Source organism: Schistocerca gregaria, chromosome 4, assembly GCF_023897955.1.
Source record: "Schistocerca gregaria isolate iqSchGreg1 chromosome 4, iqSchGreg1.2, whole genome shotgun sequence".
Lineage (NCBI taxonomy): Eukaryota > Metazoa > Arthropoda > Insecta > Orthoptera > Acrididae > Schistocerca > Schistocerca gregaria.
The window spans coordinates 444207402-444234655 of record NC_064923.1 but is presented as its reverse complement, the minus strand read 5'-3'; the positions used below and the strand labels follow the sequence as shown (position 1 = coordinate 444234655).

Below are 27254 nucleotides of genomic sequence, written 5' to 3'. Positions count from 1 at the left end.
ACACGCCGGAGACACTAGGTAAGGTGCTCTTCCCCAAATGGCTCACACTACGGAAGAAAATTTAGTGATGGAGGTCAAACCCCAGAGGGGACCAGAGAATACCAAAAGGATGAAGGAATTACAGAACAAGGCCGAATTGCAAGGTCAACAGAACCAGGAGAATAGCAGGGCCAACATAAGGAGGGACACCAAGAGAGGGAGAGGAGAGGTCGGAGGGAAGGATGAAGGACAGGAAAGGAGGGGAAGGGAAAGGAAATGCAGCCCGGAAAAAGAAGGAAGGCTGCAATAGCTCGGGGCCCCGTGCTCGCCACGCACGTACTCACGAAAGGACCGCGAGCCCCCTGGGGGGTATTGCTGTGTGAGATCTAACTTCCAAAATACAGTGATGGTCATAATTTTTTGTTTAAACAACTTTTCTCAAAAATCTGTTCGCATTTTACACAATGTGTGATTTTTTTTTTTGATCGGCACCTTTGGTTCAAGATAAACAAAACCAATTTCATTATATGTTATAGTAAACAAGTAAACAACAAGAAAAGCAACCTAGCTACCTGAAATATTAACTACTGTAAAGTTATTTACAAACAATTGAAAATTATTACCTAGAGCTAGGAGAGATTTGTTAATATTAGCTCCTTCTGTAAAGCGTGCTCCAGTGCAACCAGTCGCACTACCTCTTTCAGAGCCTGCTAAGTCCACCATTGACAGTTTCACCAAACTAATCTGACTACTAAGCCTATGAGTCATTCGAATGTGAACCTGCAAATACAAGAAAACATTATCAGTCCACCTTAATAAAAAAGTAATTTTACTTCCACATTTTTCCATCAGATTAAGAAGAAAACAGACACACAAGAATATCTATATTCATAAACTTTTTAGTTTAAAGTCATGGATGAAGTGTACCATCAAAACCTTTGTGCAAACCGATATTTTGTTTAAAGTATTTAATGTTCAAAGAAATTTAGCATGAAATTTTATTTACAGATGGTAAGATTAGCTGTATATTTAAAGTAAGGAAGTGTTTTTCTTGTGTGGCACACAGTATTCTAAAGGACTTACTTTTAACTGGAATCTTGGGCTGTCACCCATCCAACAGCAAAAACCTTCACCTTTCCCAATTCCATTAGTCCCTCATCCTCAACAATATGGTCCTTCATAATCACATTATCCTAGCGCAAACCATTTCTTGACAGTCTCTGCTTCTATCACAAAATCCTACTCTGTGACCGTAACTTCCCGAATGCTCACTACTATAGAAACACTTGTCTTTCACCTGTTGGAACTGCTTTCCCATCCTGGATGGGATTGCTTCAAGCCAATAAAGAGCTTACCACTGACACCAATGGGTCATCCCATTGTGGTTGGTTACAATCAACAGAACAAATCTCTAACTTTGTTGACCAATTTATTGACCATAACCTCCCATCAGACATTCAAGACACCTCACAACCTTCACCACTTTTCCACAGTCCTACTTGTCGGACTGCGGATGCGTTATCATTTTACACCGACATCTCCCATGCCTTTGGCCTTCCCAGTGTCCTGACACGAAGCCCACCATGTCTTTTCTAACACTCCTGGCCAACCAGTCTAATCCACAATTACTTTGCTTTTGAAGATGTAATCTATAAAAAAATCCCTGGTATTGCCATGGACACTTGCATGGTATTATCCTATGCCAACCTATTTATGGGCAATCTAAAAGAATCCTTCATATCAAGTTAATACCTTAAACACTGTCTTTTCAGATTCAGTGATTAAATTTTAACTATCTTAACTCATGGTGAGGAAAGCCTTGCCACCCACAGAAACGGCATCTGCTGTGGTGAGCAGTTGTTGAAATATACCAATGGCCTTACCACAGCCTCTACTGACACAGTAGCCTATCCAACTCATCCATAAACAGAACACTTGTTAATTAGCCACCGACCAGCACTCCTCCAATCACCAAGTATTACCCTGGCCTCAAAAGGCTTAACCACGCCTTTCACCAGGACTTTGCCTCTCAGTATGCCAGTGTGCTCTGAGATGAAGGATATCTTACACAAAATCCTACCCACATCACCCAAAGTAATGTTCTGCCACCCATACATCCTACAAAATATCCTTGTCCCTCCCTATTCCAATCCTGCAACCCACGAGTCGTCCCCTAGTGGAGAACCAAGGTGCAAAATCTGTACACTCATCCCCCCCCCCCCCCCATTCCAGTCACATTCGTTTCCTACCCTATGAGAGGCACAGCAACATGTGAGATCAGCTTTGTTATGTATCAGCCATGCTTCAATTACTGTGCAACATTAATTGTTTGACTGACAGGTAACCATGACCTCTGCTAAACTGTGACCAATTACAGCTTCACCATCCAGTTGAAGATGCTATGCACCACAAAACAAATGACAGAAACAACTGCTTCACTATGCATGCCATTTGGATATTCCTTTCCAATGTAAGTTACTCTAAACTAGGCAGGTGGATGTATAAATCTCAGAATCCTGTCTTCCCTCTATCTACATTTTCCTCTCTTGCTTCTTTATACATCTCTTGTATGCTCTACCCGTAAGAAGCCTTTGGCCTTGTTGAGGGGCCACTTAGACATCTGTCTAAAGACCTGCTTCATAATCCCCTCCCCATATCGGTTTGCTCACGCAACTGTTCTCAGTGATCAACAATCAGTGTCACCACACACACACACACACACACACACACACACACACACACACACACACACACACACACACACCAGTTGATTAACAAAGAAGCTTTCAGAAAATGCTCTTCAGATCACCACCAAGCAATCGCGAAACATTATACATGGCAGTAAATAAAATAAAGCAGTGTATGCCATTTACATTATGTTTAGGCAACAGCATTAATTTTCTGTGATGTGGTACAAAACGCTTTGCACAGACCAACATCACATTTGCAGCACATTGTTCTTGGAATTTCTTTACAGTTTTCTGAAGTGCAGCCTCTTTTTGTGCGGTACCGTAGTTACCAGACAATTTTTTTTTTTTCTCCACTGGATCTTATATGGATTACCTGCAGGTCAACCAGACCTGTAGGGACTGTTGCATTGAAAGTCAAGAAACATTTCACCATTGTAGCACCAAAATTATAGTTGTGGCATATTCATAGCTGTCTTTATGAAGAGGAGGGTGTTACAAAAAGGTACAGCCAAACTTTCAGGAAACATTCCTCACACACAAAGAAAGAAAATATGTTATGTGGACATGCGTCCGGAAACGCTTACTTTCCATGTTAGAGCTCATTTTATTACTTCTCTTCAAATCACATTAATCATGGGATGGAAGCACACAGCAAGAGAACGTACCAGCGTGACTTCAAACACTGTTACAGGAAATGTTCAAAATGTCCTCCGTTAGCGAGGATACATGCATCCACCCTTGGTCGCATGGAATCCCTGATGCGCTGATGCAGCCCTGGAGAATGGCGTATCACAGCCGTCCACAATACGAGCACGAAGAGTCTCCACATTTGGTACCAGGGTTGCGTAGACAAGAGCTTTCAAATGCCCCATAAATGAAAGTCAAGAGGGTTGAGGTCAGGAGAGCGTGGAGGCCATGGAATTGGTCCACCTCTATCAATCCATCAGTCACCGAATCTGTTGTTGAGAAGTGTATGAACACTTCGACTGAAATGTGCACAAGCTCCATCGTGCATGAACCACATATTGTGTCGTACTTGTAAAGGTACATGTTCTAGCAGCACAGGTACAGTACCCCGTATGAAATCATGATAACATGCTCCATTGAGCGTAGGTGGAAGAAACTAAAATGAGCTCTAACATGGAAATTAATAATTTCCGGACACATGTCCACATAACATCTTTTCTGTATTTGTGTGTGAGAAATGTTTCCTGAAAATTTGGCCGTACCTTTTTGTAACACCCTGTATACAGACACATCTAGTAGCCACGTACAGATCAGACACCATCAATTCTTTCCCCTGATGCTATACAACACTATTTTTGTCTACTCAGTCAGTTCTGCATGCCCCCTTATTTTTCTTGTATTCTCCAACAACACAAGGTCGCAGTACAAGCATTCTTGTATTGGCTTGTATATTTGCTCACAGAACTCACTGGACTGATCCCATGGGTGGTTGAAGCAATTGTTACTGCAGAATTATCTCGCCATCTGCTAATAATCATTCCACTTTCCTTGCTGCTCTTGCAATCAATATTTCCTCATTCCTATCCGACATTGTTTTAAGGGTTGTAAGTTGTCATTCTTTAGGCAGACGAATCTCATGAACAGTGCCAGTTGCACCATAACCTCGTTCTTTCAGGTGAACCAACAGTATTGGCAATGTAAACAGACTGTCAAAATAAAACCTGTAGGGCAGATTTTTACTTTTATCAGTAAGTGTATCAACCATTTGAACGAGAGATGCAGCATAATTTCCAAACAGTTTCTCATACACTTCATTCCTCTGTGGATCAGTTCCTTGCTGTATTTGAAAATCCACTACATAACATATGTTTGTGTTTAGGCACTATGTATTACATGCCAAATCTACTGGCTTTACCTTTCAGAAATTGTTTGCAACCATGCCTGCCAAAATACATCATCATGCAGTGATAATCCAAATTTTGCTCGGTTTAAAGTGGAGAGAAAACACTTCTTAACATTTCTGTTAATGTAAGAAGTTTCCACATTTTATTGTTTACACTGATTTGTGTTACCACCTGAGTGACAATCTCATAATTGTTTCATATCTGTCTCTTATGTTGCGCACCACTTTATTTCTCATGTCTAACCCCGAATCCCAGTAACATCTTCCACTAGATATAGGATTATAGTCCAAGAGAATTGGAAGTTCTAGAAAATGTTTTGTCTCTTCATATGTTATTTTGGAATCTGGGCAATTCTTGAAAGAAGTGTATTTTGTAGATGCAGTACAGAGAAATTTAACTGTTTCATCATTCCAAAACAGTTTAAAGCACTGAACTGGAGATAAGCTTCTGTATTTACTGTGAATACTATCAGGAAATAACATGTTATCACTTTGCTGATCCTCCCTTCTTCAATCTCTTATTACAGTTTTTGAAATCTGTAGCTTTTCTGTTTCATGTGAAATGATATTTCCTGGTTTATCAAGATTAGAGCAGTCAGTTTGAGGTTTACCACCTAATCATTTTTTGTTGGTCAATAGTGCTTGTGCACCAGCATAAAGTTGCCACAGTCAAAGGTTATCTTCATCCGACTCTACATTAGCTTCAGGAGGCTCAATAAATACATCCATTTCTTCTTCTTCGTACTACTACTACTACTACTACTACTACTAGAATAACCAGTATTGCATGCACAGACAGGCCTCCAAGACAGAAGGAAACATTATATTGACTGTTCTGCATATATGTGAAACACACAAAAATTGGATTTGGAACCATAATAATGAATTGCATTTTGTGGCTAACCTATAATATATATTTCAGCACCTTTAACATTATAATTAAGCAAAAGTTTTAAAAATTGTACAGTGTATTGCTTCAGAAAATATAGCTCACTTCTTATTCCAAGAAGTAATCTTATTCAAAACAAGACTTAAGTAAATGACAACCAGACACACTTCTCTTCCTGCTTCCTGCTGGCACAAACCTGCTTCAATATCAGCAATAGAGCTTCCTTAACTGAGAGATACAACAACAGGCATTTCAAATGCATGCATTGTTGCCAACAGGAGAAAACAATGGTAGAATGTTATGTGACATGTCACACTAGACAGAAAACTGTTAATGATTTTGGTGGGCATATCTTTGTTTTCAGTGGTTCCCTTCTGTCATTGACAAGAAAGAATGTGAAAGGTCTATGGACGTATTTTAATTGACTTTTCATACGAAGGAGAGGCACAGGCCATGTTCTTTGTGCTTCATACTGCATCTTCTATGATAACGTCTGCACCTCCACAGATACAAATTTCTAAGAATGTGAAGTATAAATAGTATGTCTTTCCAGGACTCCATATGCAACTACCCAAGCAGTGGGGACTGTACTGGAAAAATAATAAAGAGCCATTCACCATATTCCAGCATTTTTGAAGTAGTATGCACTTTTTTTTAATAAGAAATAAAAGTCACCCTTTTTTATAAGGAATAAAAATCTCAGTGACCCCAGTCTAGCCTTTATTTGTTTTAACCCTTGGGAGGACTGATTCCCTTGTAACAGCCTCAGGTGGTCCTACACCACATTGAGCAGGTGTTCACAACACTTTGTGTAACTTTGTATTTCTACACTATTAAAATTTGTTTGTGTCTACTGGCAACAAATTTACTCCCATAAATGTTTGGAAAGCATACACCAGAAATTGCAAAAAAACAAAAAAGGTAAATTTACTTGAGAAAATAAGTAGCCATAGTTGTCTGGGGTAGACAGCAGAGGCTAAGATCACTATCCCAGAGGACCAAAAGGTCCCTTCAAGGAATTTACATTACATCCATACTGTGCAAACCACTGAAGTGCATGGTAGAGGGTACTTCCCACTTTACAAGTTACAGCTTCCTGTTTCACACAGGTATGGAGCACAGGGAAAAGACTCTTCCCATTGCCACTGTGCACAATGTAAATTATCCAATCTTCTCACAATCCCCACAGATGTGATTCACTGGGGATTGTTCGAGGATGGTTTGATAAGTTTGCAAATTTCCATGAAAGAATGGAACATTTTTGAGCATCTCCATGGATGCTAAGCTTGGTCATCCCAAGAATTGTATAAAGAATTTAAACAGTGTACAGTTCATTGCTGACAGCCACCTGAATTCATCAGTGGGTCAACAGATCGAAAATGGAGAAAAAGTTTAAAGTTGTTATTAAACATTTTCATTTGAAGAACTGGATTGCCGCACAAAAAAAAAACCGTGCTGGATGAAGTTCATGCAAACTGTACACAATCACTGAAGACCATTTACTTTTGTATTAATGAATTTAAACATGTTTGGAGAAGCACCAAAGACTAAGTGTGTTTTGCATATCCACTTGAGTCAACACAAAGGAAACCTTTGCCAAAATCCATAATATGGTAGCAAAAGGTCACCGAATAAAAATTTGCGAGACTGCTGAGACTGCAGGCACTTCCACTGAGCGAATACATAATATCTCTCAAGGAGAATTGCTATGAAGAAGCTTTGTGCGAGGTGGATGCCCCAACTGCTCAGTCAACGAAAAGCACATCTGGTACAACTTTCAGCACAATGTCTGCCAATGTTTAATCTCAATCTGCAGAACTTTATGTGCCGATTTGTGACTGCTGATGAAACCTGGGTCCATCATTACACGTCAGAGTCAAAACAGCAGTCGAAACAATGGATAATGGCTTGTGAAATGCACCAAAGAAGGCGTAGACCATTTAGTCAGCTGGTGACCGCCACTTTTTTGGGATTCCCAAGGAATAATCCTTTTAGATTACATGGAAAAACACAAAACCATTAGTGGGATCCTAATATGCTTCATTGTTTGGTAGTTTGAAACTTGCATTGGCTGGAAAAAAATTAAGGTTGTCATGTAAAAAAGCTCTTTTTCACAAAGATGGTGTACAATCCCTTATACAAGCAACAACAATGGTAAAAGTGCAGGAATTGGGCTTTGAATTGGTTCCTCATCCACCCTATTCACCAGACTTAGCCCCCAAGTGACACATTAACTTTGGCTTGCTGCGAAGAAATGTGTTCATCAAATGAGAATGATAGAAACTATTTTTCTGATGGGTCGAAAAGATGGATTGTGGGACCAAATATATATATATATATATATATATAAAGCAGACTTTTTTGAGAAGTATGACGAGTTGTTTACAAAATTTTATCTTGCTGTTTTACCACACTTATAAACGCACCCCTTCAGTACATATTCATAGTCATCACTTGAAACCAGATCTTGAAAATTTGAAAGTAGGATTTCTCGGAATGATTTGCATCTCTCTTCAAGTGTCTGCCATTTACATTTCTTCAACATATCTCTGGCACTTTCTCAGAGGTCAAAAACCTGTGACCATCAATGCCACCATTTCACATTAGTCCTATTTGGCTGGCATCCCATACACTTGAATAATACTGTAGGTGGTTTGTAAGTGTGTTTTGTAAGCAATCTCCTTTGCAGACTGATTGCATTTCTCTAGTATTCCACCAATAAATCAAAGTATATAATTGAAGTTAAATAGTGCATGTGCTTGTGTTTTGTAAGCAATCTCCTTTGCAGACTGATTGCATTTCTCTAGTATTCCACCAATAAATCAAAGTATATAATTGAAGTTAAATAGTGCATGTGCTTGTAATAAGTGTTGCCATGTTACAGATATGCCTGTTGTCACATGTATTTTGCTGTCACTAACACTGGCTAGTGGCAAAGATTATTTACCTTATAACAAGTTTTATTGCCTGAACCAGATAGACACTGACGTAATGGAATGACAGGTAACAATATACTGTTTAACGATGTTAAAGGTATATTACTCAACTTCACTGCTTCATTGTATGCATCTCATGAGAAGCTTTTTTTAAAAAGCAATCAAGGCAAGTGCATAAACATTAAAACTGAAAACTCTTGTAGTTTTAATTTTGTGAAGTGCACAATTTTAAATTTTTGCACTCAAATCTAGATAAAAAGAGAAACAGGTAGATATGCAAAAAACTGTATCATGATTTTAAAAAATATTTCAAAAACACTTTTTTTTGCAGGCTCCATTACCTGAAATACGGCATGTGATCGCGACGACTCTGAATTTGCATCAGTTGGATGTTGTGTCCTGTTTTTGTTTCCTTGTGCTAACATTGCAAGTAATTTATCTGCACTGTCAATTGTCTCCATTCTGAGGCCCGCAACAGAAACTCCTGCTCTACTGTCTTCTCGCACATGGAGAGGACCAGAAGGCTGCAAGAGATCTCTAACATTTTCATTGTATACCTGCAATAAATTTGTCAAAGATAATCAATAACAAACAATGGAAAGTCCAGGATGGAACAACAACAATATTATGAAAAGGATACAGTGCTACTTACCATATAGAGGAGATTTTGATTTGCAGATAGACACAATGTGAAGACTTACTCATTTAAGCTTTCGGCCAAAAAGCCTTCTTCTGAAGTAGAAAACACACAGGCACAACTCAAAACACACAGCATATGGTTGCTAGGTGCAGTCTGGCAGGGGAGATGAGAGGGTGGTGGTGGTGGTGGGGGGGGGGGGGGGGGGGGGAATGAGGAGGGGGGGATGAGGAGAGGGGGAAACAAAAAGATCCCCTCCCTGCAACCTCCAGACTGCACCTAGCAGCCCTACCCAGTCAACCATGTCCCTCAACACTCCCGTAAATAGCATTACACCTTTCCCCACCCCAAATGCCATCCCTGCTCCCCACAATTCCCACCACCTCATAATCCCCACCAACACGGGATTGATGCTCCCCTCAGGTACAGTTATGACTCCATCCAGCCACAGTGGCCAGACAGACAAAAACAGAGTTTATTTTACTGGAGAAAAGGGCCTTCTGGCCAGAAGCTAAAACGTATAACAGTCTTTTCATGTGCCTATCTGTGACTCAACACCTCGTCTGTATGATGAGTAGCAATCTTCCTTTTCATAGCGTTGTAATTAACAGCAAAAGTGACATTATACAGGACAACACGCTAAATTACCTTTAATGTTTTTACTTATAAAGAAAATGTATAGTGTTCATAGTGAAGTTCACTTCTCCAAGGCTAATTTCCAACATACAAGCTGCAAATTCAAAATACATGATATAGTCACAATCAAGATGATAAAAACATATTGTAGCACTTATTATCCACAATAAGTTTACTACTAAGTGGTAATCTTATGCTTTAAAAGACAGAAATGAAAAAATAATTTTTTTCCTGGTATATGCTGCATATTTTACTTTACATGAGGTTTGTCACTCACTACTGATGTATAATTTGATCATAGAACGCTCTTGTATATCCCCAATTCCATATAGGGGAATAAAACATTACATACTAATTCAGAATTACAGTAGAAATTCTAGTCCCTACACTCAGTGTATAAAGCTCAATTGACACCATCTGATACAACAGATTTTTTAAAAAGATCATCAATGCAGGAAGACTAATTACAATGGGAGATACAAGGTCTTAACAGTACTCCACAAGATAAGACAGCACAGTTTTGCTTTTCATTTCTTAACAGTTGCACAAAATTTTAGTTGGTTTTACCAATTGCAACGACTTCATTTGACATAACATTTTTTCTCTACGTACAATACTAGCACTTTACATTATGCTCACCTCCAAATAAGAAACACACAGATCAAAAGTTTTCTCATCCTTCAAGTTCTCCATCTCAGAATAAAGCTCAACCATAGTAAGGTAAGTAATTCCTGGACTGTCTGCACTTCCAAGCATTGTATATGTTTTCCCAGCTCCTGTGGCTCCATAAACAAACACTGTGGATCCAAAAAGAGAAAGCAGTGATTAGCCTCTGCAAAGAAACTAAAGGCATGTTGAGCACATTAACACTTCAAGTGGTATGTACTTACTACCAATAAATATGGTAAAATAACATCCTAATGGAAGCAATGTCATGAAGTGAAACATAAGTTTATAAATCACAGATAATACTAGGGAACGACAGGATTGGAAACTTAACAACTTACTGAACTTATTTGATACTGGAATAAGTTGAGAGACTTGAGGTTTGGCTCACTTTTGCGAGATTCAGCTCAACTCACGTATCTTGCTAAACTTTATAGGATTTGGTAGGACAGATTCGTTTGATGCCTTAATGCTATGAGAGAGTTTGCAAACATCAGCAGTCAGACACAGGATTAAAAAAACAATGGGCGTAAGCATTGACAGAATTCTGGCAACGGCATCAGGTCACTTCCAACTACTGCGTCTGAGCCTTGCTCAATCACGTTTAAAGAAATAGAGAACAACACAGACCTCAACTACATCTATTACTTTTTACCTAGCGACACATTGTAGAGCCTGGGATTGAACTATAAATTAGTATAATTGATAGTTAAAATCAAATTGCAACAACATCACACATACTGATAGAAACTGACAAAAAACACCACTGGTTTAAAAATAAAAGGTGGTTGTTGTTGTGCTCTTCAGTCCTGAGACTGGTTGGATGCAGCTCTCCATGCTACTCTATCCTGTGCAAGCTTCTTTATCTCCCAGTACCTGCTGCAACCTATATCCTTCTGAATCTGTTTAGTGTATTCATCTCTTTGTCTCCCTCTATGATTTTTACCCTCCAGTACTAAACTGGTGATCCTCGATGTCTCAGAACATGTCCTGCCAAGCGATCCCTTCTTTTAGTCAAGTTGTGCCACAAACTCCTCTTCTCCCCAATCCTATTCAATACCTCCTCATTAGTTATGTGATCTACCCATCTAATCTTCAGCATTCTTCTGTAGCACCACATTTCGAAAGCTTCTATTCTCTTCTTGTCTAAGCTATTTATCATCCACGTTTCACTTCCATACATGGCTACACTCCATACAAATACTTTCAGAAATGACTTCCTGATACTTAAATCTATACTTGATGTTAACAAATTTCTCTTCTTCAGAAACTTTTTCCTTGCCATTGCCAGTCTACATTTTATATCCTCTCTACTTCGACCATCATCAGTTATTTTGCTCCCCAAATAGCAAAATTCCTTTACTACTTTAAGTGTCTCATTTCCTAATCTAATTCCCTCAGCCTCACCCGACTTAATTCGACTACATTCCATTATCCTCGTTTTGTTTTTGTTGATCTTCATCTTATATACTCCTTTCAAGACACTATCCATTCCATTCAACTGCTCTTCCAAGCCCTTTGCTGTCTCCGACAGAATTACAATGTCATCGGTGTACCTCAAAGTTTTTATTTCTTCTCCATGGATTTTAATGCCTGCTCCGAATTTTTCTTTTGTTTCCTTCACTGCTTGCTCAATATGCAGATTGAATGACATTGGGGAGAGGCTACAACCCTGTCTCACTCTCTTCCCAACCACTGCTTCCCTTTCATGTCCCTCGACCCTTATAACTGCCATCTGCTTTCTGTACAAATTGTAAATAGCTTTTCGCTCCCTGTATTTTACCCCTGCCACCTTCAGAATTTGAAAGAGTATTCCAATCAACATCGTCAAAAGCTTTCTCTAAGTCTACAAATGCTAGAAATGTAGGTTTGCCTTTCCTTAATCTTTCTTCTAAGATAAAGGTATTCCTTGGGAAACAGTTCAGGATATGCACCAATATGCTCACATTCTGTGCAGCGGGTAGGAAATCTCTATGAAGAAGTACAGACACTATTTAATAACCACAAATCCTACACAGCAACATTACAATGTGTAATCTGAAGCAGAAGACCATAAATTACGTAAAGATTCTTCAGTTCGACATCAGAAATAAGGGAGCTCCTATGTTGGAGGAAATTGCCGTGCAGAGCTATTACTTTGTTGTAAATCCTTTATGCTGGGGGGGGGGGGGGGGGGGGGAAAAAAAAAAAAAAAAAAACCATGTAGCCTGAGAAAAAAGCACAAAAATAAAATTGTAGACATTTCATCAAACAAAAAAGAAACTGTATAGGATGTAATGGTTCTAACAAACTTTCAAATTTTAATTTGCTGTAGGACTGCAATGCAGAGCAAAAACAGATACAGAAATAGACAGTCTCTTCTGGGCAGGATATTAGAAATGTGATTTATAATAACTTATCTATAAATAAGGAGGTATATGGGTTTAAATTAAGCTAAACAATTAGTATCTTAAAAAAAGGCAGACTGCAGATAATAGTTTTAGGCCGCACCTCCAAATCGAAACAAAGTTGGTCCATTGTAATATGAGAAACAATTTAGGTCGAATGAATGACAATACAGCTACAGTAGTTTGGTGCGAGTTGTAAGCTTAGCAGTTAAGCTTTACCAGGTAGCCATTGCCATGCGTCAGGCGCTCCGTCCGTATTTATACGGTTACCCTTCCTTTAATACGTGCTGCTTCTGGTATGAATAGATTGCTTATTTTGCTTTGATCTGATAAGTGCCGTTTTCTTTGTTATAGGTCTTTACGTTACTCTAGGTTGAAAATGGATTACTGTACTGTGTCATGCATGGTTTGTTGCATTCGGATAGTGCATGTTTACGGCCTGTCGCTGCATGGCTTGATACCGCCGCTTACACAGTTAGAGAGAGCGAGTGAGAGTGAGAGTGTGAGAGAGCGAGAGCGAGAGAGAGAGAGAGAGAGAGAGAGAGAGAGAGAGAGAGAGAGAGAGAGAGAGAGAGAGAGGGGGGGGGGGGGGGGGGGAAATCTCCTCATTAGCGAAACAATGGCAAGAGACTGCTATTTGTTGTTACTTACACTGCTGCTTTCTTTGATAATGATCAACAAGAACCAAATAATAGACTGTGTATGATAGAACATGTTCTGAACGAGAGTTAGGCGAAAATTTTTCTCCGTTTGAAAATCTTTGTGGCCGCTTCTTTAGTACATCAAATTCTGCACAGAAATTAGAGTCATCTTGGATTTAAAAATCTAGTCAGTTGCCGTGCTTCATTTCTGACTGTATCACTATTAGGCATATGAATAATACGAATATAAACATGACACGATACGTATATTCTTCCGCGTTTGCTGTTGTCTCACACTAGTTTCGTAGTTTATTAGGCAGACAGGATTTAAATGAGAACAGCAAACACGAAAGAATACATGGCAAAATGTTTATATTTGTATTATTCTTATGGTGAAGAGAATACTGTATGTGATTCACATTTCATCAGGTTCCTACTAGCAACCATCTCTTCTCACAGGTAGGAAATTCAAAACGTAGAGTTGGCCATATTGACAAACATCCCAAACAGCCTGGCCAGTTGGATTTTCGTCGTACATTGAAATTCTGCTATATTCGAAGATGAACAATATGGAATTGGCATTTACTTCATTGGATAATTTATGAAAATGCAGTGGTTGAAACTCGGGGCAGAGAAAAAAAAGCTCGTCTTCCACCCTTTTTTTTTGCGCGAGTATTTATCTTTGCGCCTACAAAGCATGCCTGTGTAGCACTACATATATTTGTTGCCAGAAGTTAATTGTGGCAGCACCTACCAACATTTTTCAGAATCTCCACTTGCTTTGCACTCGATTCTAAGCCGCAGGCGGTTTTTTAGATTACAAAAACCGGAAAAAAGTGCGGCTTAGATTCGGGTAAATACGGTACACCAGCAGCTCTATACCACGAGCGCCCTCCGCTGCCACAATGGAGGCTGGTTCGCCACGATAGAGGCTGGTTTGCGGCAGCAGACTCACCCTTGCCACCGCCTCGTTAAGCCACGTTATGCAGATGGTTGTCTAGTCACGGTCCCAACACCATTTCTTTAGTTCAGAGAACCACTTTCAGAGAACACTTCCTTGTTGACACAGAGCTGGACTATTTCTCATTGCATTATGTGTAACGAGTCTTCGTATGCTTGGAGAAATAAAATTTAAGTAAATCTTCTGTTTACTATATTAACTCTTTGCTAATCATTTCTGCTCCCACCCAGCTTTCTTATGACAACAGTTGCCACAACTCTGTAGCCCACCTCTCTCACCATTGTGTACGAAGATATGCACAGTAAAACCAAAGGCAAAATCCCATCACGGCAAAGGCTATCTGGCATAGTAGATATCGCCCAGAATCCTGGGGCTCTAGAGTGTACAGGCACCTACGCTTTGGCACATTTGAGGACGCTCAGTATCACCAGTGTGATCCCTGCTACAACCATAAGGGTAAATGATGCCACCCCATCCAACTGTCCAAAAATGGAGAATTGGTTACCACACTAGATTCCAGATGAAAACATAAATCCACCCTAATAGTTGGTGCAGAAGATCACAGTGCATGATGGATAGATTATGCACCTTCCCCTAATGGCCCACACTTGTGTGACATTTAGAGAAGTGGTAGCAAAACCTAAAAGAGGACTGTAAGTAATTAAGCCAAAAAACTAAGGAAAAGACTGTAAAATGAGTTAAGAGAGATGGGTGTCCTAATAATGACCAACTTACCAATGTAAAAGGTTCACTAGGTACAAGATTCCTTTTAGTCACATTTTATGACAGGCAAAGCATAACTGTGGGTCCATTCAAGTTCTTGACACAGCAGGTAGCAGAGATGGCAGCAACACAAACACAGCATATCAGAAATGTAGTTTATCAATCTGCAATATGGCTAGTCACATTATTCAGGATCCCATAACAGTCTCGCAAATATGGAATCAACAAGTTCAGGAAGCCATACACAATAATATCTAGAATTTCAGTGTGTCTGCACGACTAACCCTCGTAGTGTACCGATAATGTATTCCACTCAACCACGCAGGATCAGCCTTATCAAATACCTCAAAACAGGAAATCTTGCCTGTTTTCAACAATAATATGCATATGGACAGTGTGATTATGTCTGAAGCATCAGGGCAGTCAGTACAGTGACCCTTGTTGTAGCAGTGGTGTGACCAATGACAGCACTACACACAGAAGCGGTACCACATTGTCTTTTCAGACAAGTCTTTATTCTGTGTTCAGCATCAAGATGGACATAACCATGTGTGGAGGTTCCAAGGATAATTAACTTTTCCAGATTTTAATTGCCGCCGCCGCCGCCGCCGCCGCCGCCGCCGCCGCCACCACCACCACCACCACCACCACATGTTGGTAAGGGCAGACATTGTGTACATAGTACAATCACCCTTGGTTCACATAAAACAATTTGGGCAGCAGCCGTGAAATTCTTATGATGTGAGTAAGCCCATTGGCTGTACCCTATCTTCAAAGCTCTCCACGACACTGTATTTCACCAAGATAATGCACGTAAGGATGTAGAGGCTTATCTCGCTAGGGGTAAGGTAGATACTGCCTACAGGAAAATTAAAGAGGCCTTTGGAGATAAGAGAACCACTTGTATGAACATCAAGAGCTCAGATGGAAACCCAGTTCTAAGTAAAGAAGGGAAAGCAGGAAGGTGGAAGGAGTATATAGAGGGCGATGTACTTGAGGACAATATTATGGAAATGGAAGACGATGTAGATGAAGACGAAATGGGAGATAAGATACTGCGTGAAGAGTTTGACAGAGCACTGAAAGACCTGAGTCGAAACAAGGCCCCCGGAGTAGACAACATTCCATTGGAACTACTGACTGCCTTGGAAGAGCCAGTCCTGACAAAACTGTACCATCTGGTAAGCAAGATGTATGAGACAGGTGAAATACCCTCAGACTTCAAGAAGAATATAATAATTCCAATCCCAAATAAAGCAGGTGTTGACAGATGTGAGAATTATCGAACTATCAGTTTAATAAGTCACAGCTACAAAATACTAACGCGAATTCTTTACAGACGAACGGAAAAACTAGTAGAAGCCGAGCTCGGGGAAGAACAGTTTGGATTTCTTAGAAATGTTGGAACACGTGAGGCAATACTGACCCTACTACTTATCTTAGAAGCTAGATTAAGGAAGGGCAAACCTACGTTTCTAGCATTTGTAGACTTAGAGAAAGCTTTTGACAATGTTGATTGGCATACTCTCTTTCAATTCTGAAGGTAGCAGGGGTAAAATACAGGGAGCGAAAAGCTATTTACAATTTGTACAGAAAGCAGATGGCAGTTATAAGGGTCGAGGGACATGAAAGGGAAGCAGTGGTTGGGAAGAGAGTGAGACAGGGTTGTAGCCTCTCCCCAATGTCATTCAATCTGCATATTGAGCAAGCAGTGAAGGAAACAAAAGAAAAATTCGTAGCAGGCATTAAAATCCATGGAGAAGAAATAAAAACTTTGAGGTATGCCGATGACATTGTAATTCTGTCAGAGACAGCAAAGGACTTGGAAGAGCAGTTGAACAGAATGGACAGTGTCTTGAAAGGAGGATATAAGATGAATATCAACAAAAGTAAAACGAGGATAATGGAATGTAGTCGAATTAAATCGGGTGAAGCTGAGGGAATTAGATTAGGAAATGAGACACTTAAAGTAGTAAAGGCGTTTTGCTACTTGGGGAGCAAGACAGCTGTTGATGGTCGAAGTAGAGAGGATATAAAATTTAGACTGGCAATGGCAAGGAAAGCGTTTATGAAGAAGAGAAATTTGTTAACATCGAATATAGATTTATGTATCAGGAAGTCGTTTCTGAAAGTATTTGTATGGAGTGTAGCCATGTATGGAAGTGAAACATGGATGATAAATAGCTTAGACAAGAAGAGAATAGAAGCTTTCGAAATGTGGTGCTACAGAAGAATGGTGAAGATTAGATGGGTAGATCACATAACTAATGAGGAGGTATTGAATAGGATTGGGGAGAAGAGGAGTTTGTGGCACAACTTGACTAAAAGAAGGGATCGCTTGGCAGGACATGTTCTGAGACATCGAGGATCACCAATTTAGTATTGGAGGGCTGCATGGAGGGTAAAAATCATTGAGGGAGACCAAGAGATGGATACACTAAGCAGATTCAGAAGGATGTAGGTACTGGGAGATGATGAAGCTTACACAGGATAGTCGCATGGAGAGCTGCATCAAACCAGTCTCAGGACTGCAGACCACAACAACAACAATGCACAACCACACACTGCCCATGCTCCCGTGACCTAATTCAGTGCTGATGTTTGACAGTAACCCTGTCCACTACTTTCTTCAAACCTCTCACTCATTTAAAACACGTAGTCACACACTGCTGAGAGGCTGGCAAAACCATTTGGCAGCCACTATGATTGGACTCTGACAAAGAGCTGATGCAGTGTGAATTGACGTAAGTATGTGTTATTCAAGATTAATTAGATTATGCCTAGCCAGGCTGAGCCATTGCTGCTGTCGCCAGAGGAGCTAGCTCTGTACTACATTTCATACAACTTATAGCACCAAATCATCTACAAATTCATCATGTAGCCTTCCTGCTATAGTACATATGAACAGTAAGCAACATTTTTCATTATTTACTATCCTTTCCAGTGTTGCAGTTCTAATGGTCAGTAGTGTATGTAGCAGGAACAAAGAAAAGACTGGAACTAAGCAACTGTTAATGGAAAGATAAGAGTTTCATACAAACAATAAGAACATGATAGAATACATTGAATTAAGGTCTAATTCTATATTTCTTAGAAAGAGTGTAAGAAGACACAATGAAAAAGTAACATGAGCACACAAACAAAACACATATGTTGGGTAGACGTCATATTTCATCAGTTTTAGTGCCAGATGGCACAATAACACAAAATTGTACAAGCACTCTAAGATTCCTTCGAATATTTGTACAGTTCAAAAAAATGAATCGTATACAATATCAATGATGGTAGATAACGTGTAAGTTACTCAAGATATGAAGAAAGAACAGGTTCGTGCAGACGGTGTTTCAGTGAAAATTGCTAAAGCTGGATGAAAAGTAACACACAGAAATTGCACAGCTCTTTCCGAAAGTCCATAATCTGGGACTGAACGAAGAGACACATGGAGTCGAGATACCACCAAAACTATTATCCACAAGAGAGGGCATTCTCAGATCTGGAAACAAGGAAAACAAAGGAGAATGTGATAATGGAACATACCTTGCACCACATTCATTTCCCTGACAACACTGTAGGAGGAACTCATTGCTTGCCTCTAGTACAGATGAAGTTTAACAACAAAAGGAAGAAGTTGATACAGTAAGTTTACAAGCAGGCCTGAAAATTTTAGTAACACTAAAATAACATATACAGCGCACTGAAAAATTGTGCAAATTAATAATGAAGTTAAATCAGCAGTTTATTATTTCCAGCATTTGGGTCAATTCAAGATAAGTGGACAGGCAGCAAAAGAACACAGCAAATGAGTAACAATGTGAGCAAGTGGTAGACTAATAGGGTTTTGAAAGCTATGTATTTGATTAGTGTGGAATGAAAAGCTTACTTTGGTCTCTGTACCATGTCTCTGCTGGATTCTGAAAAAGTGGCAGTGGTAATGATTCAATGGAGGAAGGTAAATGACATTTAAAAAGTGCATGATAGCCATGTTTGTGTATTGCTGAAGACCACACAAGCATGGAACAGTCCAGATGAAATAATTATCCAGCAGTGCATGTCAAATAGCTGACACAGACCAAATTTAAGCTCCTTTGTAACTAAAGAGTGTATTAGAACAATATTCACCAGAGGATTTATGACTTTTCCAGCAGTTACATACCATAAGGTAAGGAACTAAGACAAACCATCTGTCGAAACATAATAAATACAAACTAATCTGTTGCATAACTTATAATACTAAAAATTTATATGTAACAAAACTGCAACATACACTTATGGATTAGTATTACATTTAACATTTTCTAAAGGACCAAGATATTGTTTCATGAAATTTTTTACGCTGAATATGATTTTAACTATTAATCTAAGACACGTTCAAGAGTGGGTTACTAAAATACTTCTTGAATATTCAAGCTTTGTAAGAAACATTCCACAAGTTAATAAGAGCAGTAATGCTACCTTAACTGCGGAAACTTTCACATATTCATACCTGAGCAATTATAACCACTCAACAAAGTCTTTATCATTTCTTTCGTGCTGCCTTCAAATACTTCTTTATTTGTTGATGTGAAACCAAAGACTTTATCAAAAATGTAGGTAGTGTCTTTATTTTGTTTCTTTAACAGATCCCTGCAGTTTTGTTTGACGCCATGGTAAAAGAATGAAGGTTCGTCAATTTTAGGGTCAAAAACAAGCATCTTGTCATCAACTATCTGGATGATGGATCTGTAAAGTGAAAGATTTTGCAAATGAAATAATAGAATAACAAAGACTGTATACCAAGAGACAAATGTCCTACTTTCACTTCACTAAAAGAGTGCTATTTACTTGCCGTAAAAGAAGAGTATACAACAAAGAAGCAAAGTTATTTAAGCTCCCAAATTTTTACATTTAATTGTAAAAGTTACATTAGTAACCATAGAAGATAAATAAAAAAGTACTGTATGTAGAATCAGCATGGCAAAATATTTATGGTTTTAGCCTTTATCCATAGCACTAAATTTATTTACAAATTGGAAAAACCTGCCTGCATATGGCACTAGGAACAAGTCATTAACAACACAGTTCAATACTGAAATCTGAGGAATTATCAAATTTTATGACTACCATATCCCACAATTCACGATTACAAATGACAATGACAACTTGAGTTCAAACACTGACACTCAAGACTATCCAATTAGCAACATTTCATTAAAACCACATACATTATTCCAAACGGTCTGACTGTTACGCAAAGTCAAAAGCATAATATTTACAACATGTGTACTAATAGAAAATAATAAAGGTACAAAGGGAGATAAAGTCAATGGAAAGTAGGGGAGAGGTGAACAGGAAACAGATACAAGTACAAACATTATTGGCTGGAGGAGGCCTTTAACCAGGAATCTATATAAAATGGTTGATGGCAGAAAGTATCTGAAGGTTCAGTCCATAACAGATCAGAATGATATTTGGACCTTATACTGTTTGAATTTGTTTCATTGTATGATAAGCACCAATACAGTAAACAAAAAACTACTCTTTCAATGCATAGATCATATGTTGTACAAATATTAAGAAATAATAATTGCTTGCTATGCTGAGATTATCACATAACTTCAAAACACCCATTTTGTTTCATTTCTAAAACAAAAAAAGCTTTCATCTTTATGTTCACAAACAGTGGTTTACATTTCAAGACTGAGAAAGGATGAATTCCTGAGAAAATGAAGGCCATACTATGAAAGAGCTACGAGAGTTTAACAGCAAACCATAATATTACTTTCCTTCAAAAACAAGCTGAGGTATTAGGCTTACTATTATTTGAATTAGGTTAACACTATACACCCAAACCTAGTAGACATTTCAATAATAAAAGCTACCTGTACCACAAATTTAATGAGAATGATTTCAATGAACATTTGCATTTTTGTTAGAAGATTTCAAGGTATGGATAAAGATACAACAATGAAGGAGCTAGTCCCTGGGGAAGAATGTAAACTTTGCATTTGCTACTCTAGTTGTCCTTTTCAAGAATGAAGTCAGAACAGGCACTATTGGTTAAGGCAACCACACCATGTCCAAATTCAATAATTCTCAAATCTAAGCAATTATACTGTCGAGAAATGTTTGCATACATTATCATTCCACCAGTATCCAGCAAAACGTGAGTCATTTAAGATAAAACCAAAGTTTACAAGAACTTCTTCCTTTCGAAGTAGTTCTGTAGTTCTATAATATTGCTGATCCACAATGAAGCCACATGTATTCAAGCTAAAAGAACATAACAAAATATTCATCAATGATATCATTAGTGTTCTTACTCATACTGCCTGGAGTACATATGTATACTTTAGTGCACTTTCTACAGGTCACCACACCAATTACTTATGAAATTAATTTGTTACTATAATGCCTCCATCTCTTTTATCCCTGGACACTGTATGCTCATTCATGTGTCACAATACTGTTATAGGAATTGCAGATAATTTAAATTAGATGCCAATGGTGGTAAACCAATTGTTCAGTATGACTTCAACTAAATTTTGCTTACCAGCACCATTTATTAACTTAAAGTTTTGGTGTACCAGACACTACAAAAAGCATGCGTCCCGACCTTCCTGGTTAAATAGTTTATCTCAGTTCACAGCACAGGCAGAGCCCTACATTGTGTGATAGTTAAGTCTGGGAATGATTATAAACATCTGAGGTTGGCTGATATTGGTGCAGTTTTTCTTCTCACAACAGGAACAACTTAAAACAAGGCAGGAGCCTTTGTATGAGGAAAACATTTGCCAGATTATATCTAGATCTAAAATATAATAGGCCAATATGTGTACGTACTGAGACTTTTCTCCATGACCCCAACCCCACAATCAACCACTTGTGGGTGGGGTGGTAGATAGCCTTTGGTTTCATGCTGTTAGTAAGGGAGTTTGGTTAGGGTGTGTGTGTGTGTGTGTGTGTGTGTGTGTGTGTGTGTGTGTGTGTGTGTGTTTTGAGCAAAATCCACAAAACATGGAGCAATGTATACTTCTAGGAAAAGCTATAAGCTCTCCAACTGACAAGCCCTAATGCACAAGTGAAATTTGTTTATTCTTACATTCTTCCCACATAATACGATGCCTTGGCAGTTTCGACATTCAGACTTTAATAACAACATATAATAGCAAATGGATCAGTTTTTTAATCTCTCGGCATGTTTTCAGCAATTAAATTTTACTGGCAATCAACAGAGGCCAAGAAAAAATACCAGATAGAGTCAAGGATAAAAACTAACAAATGAATAACTGAACAGTACACTACAGTGATTTCAGATACATATTTCACTTATTCTTCTAAGTGTAATCTTTTCATACTTTACTGCATTTTCGTCAATCACTTCACTTTTTTCTTTTATTGCATTATTCTTTCCAAGTATAAACTGTATCATACTCTTATTAGTTACTGTGGATGATTTAATATTACTGCCAGTCCTTTCCAGAATCATTTAAACACTATTTTGTTAAGACAATATTACCGAACAAACATTGGCCCCATGGTGATACCCAGAGTTAAATACAGCTGCATAATGTAATGTTAATGCCAGTATGGCTGGAACAGTGCGAGGCATGCTTAATCAAATATATTCACTAATACAATAGCATAATCACTTCCTTCCACACACAACAGCATGGGTGAAACGTGCATCATGAACGAAAAAGATACAAATATTTTCACATATTCTGCAACATTGAGAAGTCATGTATTATTTAGACTTACCTAACAGTAGTGCCTACTTATTGTCCTATATTTCATGGAATTTTGCCCATCACACTCACCCACTGCCATGGACTGCAACCAAATTGCTAACAGGATAACTGCATTCATATTATACTTAATAAGGTCTACATCCTTATACATCTCTTATCTCTAATGCTACACAAGGCTTCTCCCATGCCACATATTCTGACCCTGGCAAGGCCAGGTTACTCAGCTAGTTAATCTTACAAAAGTGTTGTGTTACAGACTACATAAATTGGCAGCTCATGACAGTCAACTCAATAACTTCAACAGTTTTGGAGTTACACTCCAATTCATTCTTCAAAATGTTTGACGAGAAACACATGTACAGAAATTGTTAGCATTTTCAATATTTCAATTGTTAACTGCTGTAGTACCGTTAAATATTTTTAAAATAATTCAGATACACATGGTACATCAAGGTCAAAACATTAACCAAATATTATTGCACATGGAGTGAAGGAATTTATCACAATTGTGTTTTGCCAAATCCATGAGTAATCTCGTCACAGCTACTTTAATTACAAACAGAATACCAGCACACTATTTTAGAGCTACTCTTATTGTGCATAATTTCAGAGAGAGTAAAAGGGAATAATTGACGGGGAGGGGTGGGGGGGGAGAAATACAGTAAAAGAAGAATGGGTAGCTTTGAGGGATGAAGTAGTGAAGGCAGCAGAGGATCAAGTAGGTAAAAAGATGAGGGCTAGTAGAAGTCCTTGGGTAACAGAAGAAATATCGAATTTAATTGAAGAAAGGAGAAAATGTAAAAATGCAGTAAATGAAGCAGGCTAAAAGGAATACAAACGTCTCAAAAATGAGATCAACAGGAAGTGCAAAATGGCTAAGCAGGGATTGCTAGAGGACAAATTAAAGGATGTAGAGGCTTATCTCACAAGGTGTAAGATAGATACTGCCTACAGGAAAATTAAAGAGACCTTTGGAGATAAGAGAACCAGTTGCATGAACATCAAGAGCTCAGATGGAAACCCAGTTCTAAGCAAAGAAGGGAAAGCAGAAAGGTGGAAGGAGTATATAGAGGGTCTATAGAAGGGTGATGTACTCGAGGACAATATTATGGAAATGGAAGAGGATTTAGATGAAGATGAAATGGGAGATATGATACTGTGTGAAGAGTTTGACAGAGCACTGAAAGACCTGAGTCGCAACAAAGCTCCGGGAGTAGACAACATTCCACTAGAACTACTGACAGCCTTGGGAGAGCCAATCCTGACAAAACTCTACCATCTGGTAAGCAAGATGTACGAGACAGGTGAAATACCATCAGACTTCAAGAAGAATATAATAATCCCAATCCCAAAGAAAGCAGGTCTTAACAGATGTGAAAATTACCGAACTATCACTTTAATAAGTCACAGCTGCAAAATACTAACACGAATTCTTTACAGACGAATGAAAAAACTGGTAGATGCCGAACTCGCGGAAGATCAGTTTGGATTCCGTATAAATATTGGAACACGTGAGGCAATACTAACCTTACAACTTATCTTAGAAGAAATATTAAGGAACGGCAGACCTACATTCCAAGTATTTGTAGACTTAGAGAAACCTTTTGAAAATGTTGACTGGAACACTCTCCTTCAAGTTCTGAAGATGAGTAGAGAAGATATAAAATGTAACGGCACGGACAGTGTCTTGAAAGGAGGGTATAAGGTGAACATCAACAAAAGCAAAACGAGGATAATGGAATGTAGTCGAGTTAAATCAGGTGATTCTGAGGAAATTAGATTAGGAAATGAGACAATTAAAGTAGTAAAGGAGTTTTGCTATTTGGGGAGCAAAATAACTGATGATGGTCGAAGTAGAGAGGATATAAAATGTAGGCTGGCAATGGCAAGGAAAGCGTTTCTGAAGAAGAGAAATTTGTTAACATCAAGTACAGATTTAAGTATCAGGAAGTCATTTCTGAAAGTATTTGTATGGAGTGTAGCCATGTATGGAAGTGAAACATGGACGATAAATAGTTTGAACAAGAAGTGAATAGAAGCTTCTAAAATGTGGTGCTACAGAAGAATGCTGAAGATTAGATGGGTAGATCACATAACTAATGATGAAGCATTGAATAGAATTGGGGAGAAGAGGAGTTTGTGGCGCAACTTGACAAGAAGCAGGGATCGGTTGGTAGGGCATGTTCTGAGGCATCAAGCAATCACCAATTTAGTATTGGAGGGCAGCGTGTAGGGTAAAAAATCGTAGAGGGAGACCAAGAGATGAATACACTAAGCAGATTCAGAGATGATGAAGCTTGCGCAGGATAGAGTAGCATGAAGAGCTGCATCAAGCCAGTCTCCGGACTGAAGACCACAACAACAACCCTTATTCCCTTTTAAATATGTACAATTTAGATCCAAGGCTCCAGTCTTCAATCCTTCTCAGGAGGAAAGAACTCATAAAATAAACCATGCCTCTTACTTTATATTTGCTGAATGTAATACAATATTTTATGCGTGCATGTACTATTTACTTAGTAAAGTATGATAGTCACAAAAGAGAAACAAACCTGTAATTTTCTCCCGACTCTCTTTCATTTGTAGGGCGCACTCTCACAACTACTTTCACATTTGACTGGCGTTTAGCGTTCTCCTTTAACTTTCTTGCTGAACCTGGAGAATACTGCACAGACTTTCGCACATGAACTGACTTCCTCTTCACTTTACTCATAGGAGAGAAGGATCTTTCCAATGATCTTCGATTCAGCACCATCTTCACAGGAGGTGGTAACTGGAACAAAATTATGGAAACGCAAGTAGATTATCCAACAAACAACGTAACTGACCACAATTATCCTAATATACTATTAATCACAGCAGATTCCCCAATTCCCTACAATGGGCGCATGCATTTCACCACTATCTTCCGACCTCTTTTTAAACACGGTGGCATTTCTGACTCCCTTTTTCAACTAACTACATTGTTATATGTCCAGGGGAAACAACAACTTTCACTACTTAGGGGGAAAAAGGTAGCAGGCCTTCTATTTCCTGACCAAATAATAAGATACTACTGTACTTACACGTAAGCGAAAACAGAGAAATTTTGATGCATTTGTGTTTACGATCTAAGGAATAGGAAGAGGTGCACTCCACAGCTCAATAATAAACATCCACTACATTAAATTTTCAATAGCGTAATGGAGCACAAACCAAACTTCAAACGTTTGTTTACAAAACAAATAAGACAAAAAATTCTTGATTTATGAAGCCCTTTGCTGATCAACCATATGCCGTCCGCTTTAACAAATGTGACAGTGAAACAAAAAATTTAACTCTGTTATCGCCACAACAAAAACTGCGAAATAAGTAAACAGTCCGAAATTTAACTGAAACTTCAACCCCCTCCCATATGAATTCGTCAATTCCAGCACTCCACAGCAGAAATATACCACGTACGTTCTTGTGAGAAACAGTTCTGTATGCGTTGTTATCCCAAGCTGAAAATCTTCTTGAAATCAGCCACCAAACTAATTACTTTAGCAGTCTCAAACATTGAAACCGCAACTTCCAGTTTGAATATAAGAGCCATACAAAGATTCTATAACGAGACACTACCAATCTTTGAACAACATAATATAACCACGACGAGCAGAAAAATTTCTTCCTTGGCAACCTTTATCACATAGGTCTCATCAGTTATTAGATGGTATTTGAATAGCATTTTTAAAATTTTGTTACTTTGACAATTTATTTAGGTAACGAGCAAGATAATACATAATAGAAAATTAAAAATTACATAAGTACTGAGCAATAATAATAATGCAGTTATGATCTGATTACTTTAGACAAGCCTAATGACAAAATAAATATATAATTTGAGAACATATGAAATGATTTTACATTACAGAAATCCCCTTCTTTGTGGAGGAATTTATTTATAGAGAAAAAACAGTGGTCTATCAGAAATAGCTCCAGCTCATTTTTGAACAGGCTAAATTTCCTTACGAACGTGGCTGTTTGTTTTGTAGATGGCTGTAAATGTGTAAATGTTGTTATAGTTACTGCATACTGGTGCTATGACAACACATAAAGCTGTATTGCTGATAAACATTGTCTACGAAAGAATATTCTGGGACAGCGGGGATTTCTAGCACAGGGCACAACAGAATGATGAGACTTTGCCTACTTCACATTTGATTTGGACAGATGATTTAGAGTTACGAATGTAATTTGAATAATGGATGTGTTCCCCATGGACAAAAACGTGCACAATATGCCTGCCGTATTGCTTTTCCGTTACACCTTGTGTTCAGTACATGTAATATATTGTATATACGGGAAGTTCCCCGTAAGATATGTCAGGGTCATTTTCTCTAATGTTTCAGTAGATATTTGCAAATTATATTCTTGCTATGGTACCAGGAGTCAACCCTAAACATGTTGCTCATCACGTCTTTAATGCGACGTCCAGTGTCGAGGAAAACCGCTGGTTTGTTCCCGATTACAAAGAAAATTAATTAGGAAGCG

The 27254-nt window shown here is 38.5% G+C and overlaps 1 protein-coding gene across 1 annotated transcript in view; it reads right to left on the bottom strand.

Moving 5' to 3' along the window:
- LOC126266746 (uncharacterized) overlaps positions 1 to 26377 on the bottom strand; it is a 145046-nt gene extending 118669 nt beyond the window's left edge. Inside the window, exons 1-6 of the mRNA XM_049971248.1 lie at positions 26184 to 26377; positions 25295 to 25515; positions 19499 to 19734; positions 10277 to 10434; positions 8706 to 8921; positions 603 to 759 (exon numbers count right to left, since the gene is read on the bottom strand). Coding sequence (XP_049827205.1) covers positions 603 to 759; positions 8706 to 8921; positions 10277 to 10434; positions 19499 to 19734; positions 25295 to 25497 — 970 coding nt within the window. The 5' untranslated portion in view covers positions 25498 to 25515; positions 26184 to 26377. The remainder of the gene's footprint in view (positions 1 to 602; positions 760 to 8705; positions 8922 to 10276; positions 10435 to 19498; positions 19735 to 25294; positions 25516 to 26183) is intronic.
- Positions 26378 to 27254: the final 877 nt, after the last annotated feature.